Source organism: Papio anubis, chromosome 1, assembly GCF_008728515.1.
Source record: "Papio anubis isolate 15944 chromosome 1, Panubis1.0, whole genome shotgun sequence".
Classification (NCBI taxonomy): Eukaryota; Metazoa; Chordata; class Mammalia; order Primates; family Cercopithecidae; genus Papio; species Papio anubis.
The window spans coordinates 18,055,733-18,064,946 of NC_044976.1; the positions used below are offsets into that span (position 1 = coordinate 18,055,733).

Below are 9,214 nucleotides of genomic sequence, written 5' to 3' on the forward strand. Positions count from 1 at the left end.
TCCTCCCCTCCCCAACTCTGCCAGCTAAATGTGGGACTCCCGCTGCAGCTTCAGAAACACCATCCCTTCACCCACATTTTGTCTCCTCAACCCTAGGGTCAACTCCATGGGAGACCCAAACAACCAGGACACTTGCCGAGGCTAGGCTGGGCACGAGATGCACAGTGTTAGAGGAAGCACAGTGGGACCTCCCCGTGGACTCCAAGCTCCCAGGAGGGAAAATGTGTAACAATGGGAAATGTGAACCAACTGCTGCCCCCAACACACACACACACAAAAAAAAAACAAAGGAAAACAAGAAAACAAAACCAGCTACATAAATTGCAAAAAAAAAAAAAAAAAAAAGGAACCAGTTCTATTCTACAATAGCATCAATACTGCAATACTTTCATCAAGTTATATAAAGAAAAACCAGGAATATTGGCATAAGAGGAACAGGAGCTTCCCCCATCTTGTTGTGTTCAAGTAGTTTGTGTCTGCTCCCCCAGCCCCCAGCAGTTTAGCTGTGCTATCCCAAGGGCAAGTGCAAGCCTGTCATCCAAGCGTGTAATTCTTGACCCAGGCTGGCCATCTCGGCTTTGGCTTGCAAGTCCCGCTGGCATGTGATTTCCCAAAGGAGCCAGTCTTAGTCCGTAACCCCTTACCCTGTTCATTGTGGAAGTCCGGGGGCCCAAGGGCAGAAAGGGCTGCAGGGGCAGCCTCATCAGAGGGCACTCAGGCAATGGAAGAGATGTGGCTGTGTTTCTGCTCTCTGCAGAAGAGAGTCCTGGAGGAGGGCCAGCAGCTGCCCCGGCTGCTGGGGAGGCAGCAGAAGAGGGTGGACATCAGCAGGGCCAGGGCGATGATGAAGGTGAGCACCCACCGTAAGACACCCGGGTAGATGAAGGGCCCGATGAGGATGATGAGCAAAGCCAGCAGGAGTAGGTGTGCGGCCAGGCGCCGGGCTGCCACGTGGTTTGCACTTACTTCATCCTGTCCATCCTCTCCCACCAAGCTGGGGTGCCCTGCTGCCAAGTCAGCAGGACCCGTCAGCTCCTGAGGACAGAGCGGCACCTCTGTGCATGGCTGGGCCAGCTGCCTCACCACCGCCTCGTGGTCGCGCAGGCTGCAGATGAGGCCCCCGGGGACGGTGGTGACCTTGCGGCACAGTGGGCAGGTGATGGACCAGGTGTTGTCCTGCACGCATAGCAGGAGCTTCAGGCAGACGGCACAGAAGGCATGCTGGCAGGCCAGTAGCTTGGGTGACCGGGGACAGCTGTAGGGCTCCCGGCACACCAGACACTCCAGGTCACGTTCTGTGGAGCCATGATGACCCCCGGCGGGAGCCACAGCGGTGGTGGTTGTGGTGGCTCCTGCGGAGATGGGCTGGGGCTGTTGCAGGGTCTTGGTGCAGGCCATTCTGGGCACAGGGACCAGTGGGACACTGTTGCTCAGCACCTGGGCATTGGCAGAGAGTGTCAGCTGGCGCCGCTGGGACTTGGATGGAGTCTGCCTCTCCTTTTCACTCTGGCCAGGTGCCTGTTGACAACAGCTGTCTGACACTCCTCTTTCCCAGAGCTGCCCAGCTTGTTTCTTGGCTTACGTTGTCCCGTCAGTTATTATTATTTATTTTCTCAAATCCTAGGGTTAATCAGTAACTTGCGGGTCTGGAGACTTTGAATTGCCTGATAGGAGGGCAAAGTGGGCAGGGTCTAGTGAATCAGGACTTTCCTGTTGGGGCCAAGTGCCTGGTGGGTGGCTCAAGCTTTGGGATGCATCAGAATCCAACTCTCTCACCCCCACTTCCCAGGTCCCTGAACCTTTTATTTATTTTTTTTATTTAACTTTTTTTTTTTTTTTTTTTTTTTTGAGACGGAGTTTCTTTCTCTCACCCAGGTTGGAATGCAGCGGCGCGATCTCGGCTCACTGGCATCTACAAATCTGCACAATTAACAGACAACCCTATGAGTCGGACATAGGTGGATTGGGGGACCCCGCTTTCTCAGACGCAACCTTTTGGATGTCAGGATGAGTGGAACAAAGTTTGTTTGCGCTTGGAACACATTTATAGGCAGGTGGCCTTGGGAACAGGAGGGGAGAGGTAGAAAAGTGAGTGGAAGGAGCACAAAGCCCAGCCCAATGTAGAAAAACAAAAACCACATACAGTGCACAGGTGTTTGGCACCTGCTACTGTATTCATTTCCTTAGAGTCACAGCTGTTGTATTCACAGTTAGAGGTGTATGAGCCTCCAATCGGCGCCCTGCTGCACACTTCACGTGCCTAATCACAGGTGTCCTGTTGTGTGCTAGACATGCTGCGTATCCAGTAGTACTAAGAACAGCTGCCATTTATTTGGGCCTATCTAAGCCAAGCCCTGTGCCTGGGGTCCCCAGCCCCCATTTCCCAGAACCCTGATACAGCCTTGTAGGGAAAGCTGGGAAACAAGGGCAGGGTGTGGTCAGGGTAGGCTGCTGGCTTCCTGCCGAGGGCCCTTCCATGGGGCAGGAACTTGTGGAATCTACCAGCGTCCAAGGTCTGATTGAATCAATTTCATTGGTTTGTTTAGATGCAACTGGCCCCAGGCAGGTGACGTAGGCTAACAGGACTCAGGTGGGGACAGGCAGATATTAGCAGCACAGCAGTTAGGAAAATGTGATTTCCTTATTTTGCCCTGGAGGGCAGATGGTGGGGCACGTGCACTCCCTCAAACAAATGTTTCATTCAGGCCACTCTGAACTCAGAAGCCCGTGTAAAGGATCCTTTGGTGCTCATGTCACCTGCCAAGGGCCACACAGAGTCCTGTGCCTCTGTTTCAGCTCTTTCCCTTACCCCAGTTGCTGGCACTGCAGGCCACCCTCTGTGTCCTGTAGTCGCCAGCCCCACAGAGGCTCCCTCCCTTGTGGGATGGGTAACTCCTGCCTCACCCCTCCCCCACTGTCTCTGAAATCCAGTTCTCTCACCATCCCATCCCATCCCATTTCTTCTCAACCTGTAGCTAGACCCTCAGTTATCTCTGTTAAAGGAAAATAAATCTTTGTATAAGGTGTAAGGAAGGGATCCATTTTCAGCTTTCTACATACGGCTAGCCAGTTTTCCCAGCACCATTTATTAAATAGGGAATCCTTTCCCCATTTCTTCTTCTTGTCAGGTTTGTCAAAGATCAGATGGTTGTAGATGTGAGGTATTATTTCTGAGGGGTCTGTTCTGTTTCACTGGTCTATATCTCTGTTTTGGTTGGTACCGCATGTTCTCACTCATAGGTGGGAATTGAACAATGAGAACACTTGGACACAGGATGGGGAGCATCACACACTGCGGCCTGTCGTGGGGTGGAGGGAGAGGGGAAGGATAGCATTAGGAGATATACCTGATGTAAATGACGAGTTAACGGGTGCAGCACACCAACATGGCACATGTATACATATGTAACAAACCTGCACATTGTGCACATGTACCCTAGAACTTAAAGTATAATAATAAATAAACAAATAAAAATAATAAAAATAAATAAATAAATAAATCGTGGGGCCCCAAAATCACTAAGCCGAAGGGGAAAGTCAAGCTGGAAACGGCTTAGGGTCAAACTGCCTCCCATTCTATTCAAAGTCACCCCTCTGCTCACAGAGACAAATGCATTTCTGATTGCCTTCTTCGGAGAGGCAAGAAGCTCAAAAAAATGTAACCATTCTTATCTACCTAGGACCCGGAAGCCCCTTCCTTGCTTCAAGTCTTCACACCTTTGCTTCAAGTTGCCCCATCTTTCCAGGTGGAACCAATGTTCATTTTGCATATGTTGATTGACATCTCATGTCCCTCTAAAATGTATAAAACCAAGCTGTGCTCTGTCTGTCTTGGGCACATGTCTTCAGGACCTCCTGAGGCTGTGTCATGGAGGCATGTCCTCAACCTTGGCAAAATAAACTTTCTAAATTAACTGAGACCTGTTTCAGACACTAAGGTATAGATACACATCTATATCACGTTTTCCCCCAGATCAAGCTGGAGGGGGCCTTGGATCCAGTGCTGGGCATGTTTTTTCCCCCATGCCTAGCATTCTTTCCCCTTTTTTGGGTAACAGTTCTCTGTTTTCACTTTGGGCAACCACTGCCTCCCACTGTCATTCTGTGTGCTCATGGTGAGGGTGATCTCTGGCTCCAGCTCTCTGGAAGTGGGGACCTGATGCGATTCAGGACAGGTCAGTTAGCACGCTCTGCTCTGCGGGCGGCGGCCATTGGTTTGGGCAGAGGCATGTAATCTAAGCCAAGCCAATGAGATTCAATTCTGAGACTTCTGTTGGAACTCTTGAGAAGTTTCTCTTTCTGCTGGGTTTCCAAGTTAGAGGATGGAACCCTGGGGCTGCCAGGACCACAGCGTGCAGAGAACCTGCTCAAGAGTAAGGTCAGCACAAAAGAAAAATGAGAAAAGAATCAGACAAGGGCCTGATGATGTTATTCGAACACCTAGATCCAGCCACACCTGAAGCAGGACCCCTAGCATTGGATTTTTTTCAAGGATATTAACCTATAAAATCTACCCTGATTTTTATTCTTAAGTCAGTTCACATTGGACTTCTGTCCTTTGCAAGTGAAAGACCTCTATGTAACACAGCAATGGATGAAGAAAAGAAGCCTTTACTTGCTCTCTGACAAAGGCTCAGGCATTGATGAGACAACCAGACTTCGTACACAGCCAAGAGTGACCTAATGCCTGTGTGTTACGATGCTAGAAGAGATTCTGTGTTTTCTCTGCTTTGATTTGCATTGCATAATGTTCTTTTCTGTTTGCGAGAACCTAGGATGGGTTGGGGATGAGAGGAGAAAAATGTGTTGAGCCACATTCATTTATAATAAGAATAGAAAATCAGGTGGGCCACACAGTGATGATAGCTTGGCCAGTGCCCCTCTCTCCGTCTTTTTTTTTTTTTTTTTTTTGATATAGAGTCTCGCTCTGTCTTGCCCAGGCTGGAGTGCAGTGACACCGTCTCGGCTCAAGCGATTCTTCTGTCTCAGGCTCCTGAGTAGCTGCGACTACAGGCGTGTGCCACCACACCCACCTAATTTTGTATTTTTAGTAGAGACAGGCTTTTACCATGTTGGCCAGATTGGTCTTGAACTCCTGACCTCAGGTGATCCGCCTGCCTCAGCCTCCCAAAGTCCTGGGATTACAGGCGTGAGCCACTTCACCCGGCCGGCCAGTGCCCCTCTCTCTAGGCAGCTTAATGAGAAATCAAATTGTAAGAAGGTAGCTGAGTGAGGTTGAAATCAGACCAAGGGAAGTTATTTGGGTTAGAGCCTAAAAAATAACCTTTGACATCATTGGGCAACCACCATTAAGAAAACATATTGGCTGTAACAATCCAAGTATTACAGAAATAGATAAAGTAGAATGTGAAAGTTCCTTTCATTGCAACCTCTGAGAAATGACCACTGTTAACAGTGCATTCCTTCCTTTGTCCCCCTCCTACCATCTTGGCTTAGGAACAGCTTTGTTTCTTAACAGTGCCTTTGGGCCTTAACTACCATCAGCATTGACTATAGCTGGAAATCTGGCTCCCACCACTTTACCAGCTGTGTGAACTTGGGCAAGAATTTCTTCACTGCAGTTCAGTTTTAAAATTTGATAAAATGGAAGCCGGGTGAGGTGGCTCATGCCTGTAATCCCAGCACTTTGGGAAGCAGAGGTGGGTGGATCGCTTGAGCTCAGGAGTTCGAGACCAGCCTGGGCAATGAGGTGCAAACCTGTCTCTACTAAAAATACAAAAAATAGCCAGGCGTGGTGGTCCATACCTGTAGTCCCAGCTACTCGGGAGGCCAAGGCAGGAGGATAACTTGAGCCTGGGAGGTGGCGGTTGCGTGAGCCAAGATCATATACCACTGCACTCCAGCCTGGGTGACAGAGTGACACTGTGTATTTAAAAAAAAGTAAATAAAATAAAATGGAGACATTAACACTTGAGGAAATTATGGAAGATTATTTCAGCCCTCCACCCCCGACTACAACCTGCTCACGGGAGGCTTAGTAATTTATGTACTTTGGGTTGTAACTGACCTGGGTGAAATTGATCTCTTCCAGGGACATGAGATAAGACACTTTGGTGACCTATACGGCCAGTGCTTCTTGAAGAGGAGTGAATATGGTCAGAGTCTGAGGTGTAGACAGAAGCAGATCTATCCCAGGGGAATTAAAAAGTGTCTCTGGAGACTTAAAATATTAAATTCATCTAGGTTTCACATTCTTCTGCACGTTATATTTGTGCTTACTGCAACATTAGAATCCCGAAGCATACATGAATCCTTCCAAATCTCCATATACAACATATTTGTTTGTTTTAATTGCTGTATAAATATGTTGAATAAAGCTTTTTTTTTTTTTTTTCATTTGAAATGCAGTTTCTTCCATCTTATGGCTTCTCACAGCCCTGGGGTCATATGCATTCCATCTTGAGAAGCACAGTCTCATGTTGGAGTGAAATTTCACGAGCCAGGTCCCAGTCAAACACCGCGTTGCCCTCCACTCCTCTCTACCTTGGGCTAACCGGCAACCATCTCAGCTCACACTCTTGTCCCAGAATTCCCGCCTCTGTGCTCCTTAGAGCAAAATGACAATAACGAGAAAATGATGAATGTATACAGAGAAAGACAATCTGACAGAGATAGTGAATGTCTCAGGCACAAACTGCAGGAAGTTGGAAAACTACACTGTCTTTTTTTTTTTTTGAGATGGAGTTTTGCTCTTGTTGCCCAGGCTAGAGTGCAATGGCACAATCTTGGCTCACTGCAACCTCTGCCTCCCGGGTTCAAGCGATTCTCCTGCCTCAGCTGCTTGAATACCTGGGACTACAGGCGTGTGCCACCACGCCCAGCTAATTTTTTTTGTATTTTTAGTGGAGACGGTGTTTCACCATGTTGTCCAGGTTGGCCTCGAACTCCTGACCTCAGGTGATCCACCCGCCTCAGCCTCCCAAAGTGTTGGGATTAGAGGTGTGAGCCATCGTGCCCAGCCTAAACAGTCTTTTGTTTCCTGTTGTTTAAAAATAATTATGTTAAAAAATACAAGTTGATTGTAAAAAAAAAAATGGGATTACTGATGAACAAAAAGAAAAAGACATCAGTAATCAGATCTCACAGCCCACAGAGAAGGAGAGTTAATTCTGAATATTTCCTTTTAGACTGCTTGGCTTGCTTTCTTGTTTTTTTGTTTGTTTGTTTGTTTGTTTTTAGACAAAGTTTTTCTTTAGTTGCCCAGGCTGGAGTGCAATGGCGAGATCTCAGGTCATTGCAACCTCCACCTCCTGGGTTCAAGTGATTCTCCTGTCTCAGCCTCCCGAGTAGCTGGGGTTACAGGCGTCCGCCACCACGCCCTGCTAATTTTTTGTATTTTTAGTGGAGACGGGATTTCACCATGTTGGCCAGGCTGGTCTCGAACTCCTGACCTCAGATGATCTGCTCGCCTCAGGCTCCCAAAGTGCTGGGATTATAGGCGTGAGCTACCACGTCCAGCCTAGACTGCTTTCTGCATATACTTTTACAGACTTCCCCCATACACCCCCACTCCCACTAAAATGGTAATCTACTATTTACAATTTATATTTATATTTTTACTTAATAGGTTATCAGCACATCTCTTTCCATATTAATAAATACACTTCAAATCATTCCTGAAGGTTGTATAGTATTCCATCATGTGAATGTACCATATTTTAATTCATCAATTCCCATAAGTTAAATATTTAGACTGTTTCCATTTTTCACTGTTATCAACAGTCCTTTGACGGGCATCCTTGGACCTGCACTTTTCATTTTTGGCATTTTCAAAATTGTATGATATATGTTATCTTCTTTCTCTGCCTTTTGGACAGTGGTTCCAGTCTTAAAATTTGGATCTATGCTGACGCGTTTATGAACCTGGTTTAAGCCAGAAGGTTGGAACTATTAGCTAAGCAGCAACAGAAAAGAAAACTTTTGTCCAACTCAGAATTATTACAGTGTACCTACCCCGGAGGTTATAGAAATCAGACAGTGAACCTCTAGGACTACATGTTCTTTGAATCTAGAATAATTCTAGGGTCTGGACCCATTTCCCACTGCTGTCTCTAAACTTTCTCATCCGTCCCACCCTTATCTGTGGTTAAGCTCTGGTTCAGACTTCAGATTGGACTTCTTCTTTGACCTCCTTCTGATTGATCTCTTAGTTTCTGACCATCTCCTGGGACACATGTGGCCTGTCTTGAAGATTCCATTCTTAACTGTTCCCTCAATTCTATGATCCTGACACCGACTCTGACCCAGCCCTAACCCCTGGCCCTTCCAACACTGTGATATGTATGTCGTCTTCTCTCTCTGTTTTTTCGGCAGTGGTGCAGGTGCCAAACTTGGATCTTAGCTTAAGGCTAAGCTAGTGGGCAAAAGGAATCCCACCTTTGCACTTGGCCCAGGCTCCAGTGGAACACCAGGCTCTCACTTGGCAGAGATGTCTCACCTGTTGTGAGACGTTCTTGTCTTTACCCTCCATAACCTCTTTCCCTCCGTCCTTCATTGTTTGGATTAAGAATGTTAATCCTGGAAGAAAAGGATTTTGGTAAGAGTTGTTGTTACTTATTCATGGGAGTAGATGCATGAATAAGATGCATGATATATGTCTTTGGCTGACAAATCAAAATGTCTGAAGTCTGGACCTTGTCAGGCACTACTGCCTTCAACCATAGATGATCAACTCTAATCAAACAATTGGCGGAGAGACATTTTATCTGGAGGAATTGAGCTCATCTATTCCTCCAGTATTTCTTAAACTGTGGTTCATGCATCTCCAGTTTTCTGTGAGCTTCTAAAAGGTACCTCTGAAAAAATCTGGAGGTGGGTGGAGAAGAGGGTTCCATAGACAAATCAGTTTGAGAAATAATGCATCCTTCACTTGACCTTGGAGATTCACAATGGACATTAGAGCATTAAAAGCTTTAAGAAATCCAGCAGTTAAAACACCTGCTTGATTTTGTTTAATCCTGACTTTAACTTATTTGCCTGTGGAACTCTTTTCATACAAAACACTTTTCAATGCTATATGCAACTCTGGGATTCTGAGAGACACAGTTTAGGAAATGCTGAGGGATCAAGCTAAGCCGTTAGAAAGTTGCATTTGACTCTGGGCTTTCTAAACACTCTCACTGAGTTGTATTTTGGGACTATTCTGCTAGCTTCCTTCAAAGGATGCATCAGGAAATAGGGTTGTTACTGCATT

At 46.7% G+C, this 9,214-nt stretch overlaps 1 protein-coding gene across 1 annotated transcript; it reads right to left on the reverse strand.

The window, feature by feature from the left end:
• Positions 1–336: 336 nt before the first annotated feature.
• On the reverse strand, positions 337–1,753 carry RNF186 (ring finger protein 186). The gene has a single exon (XM_003891243.5). It carries the CDS (start codon positions 1,396–1,398, stop codon positions 715–717), a length of 684 nt encoding a protein of 227 aa, XP_003891292.1. The 5' UTR covers positions 1,399–1,753; the 3' UTR covers positions 337–714.
• Positions 1,754–9,214: the final 7,461 nt, after the last annotated feature.

Coding starts and splice junctions, on each gene's coding strand:
- RNF186 (XM_003891243.5), bottom strand. CDS start 1,398: ATGGCCTGCACCAAGACCCTGCAACAGCCCCAGCCCATCTCCGCAGGA.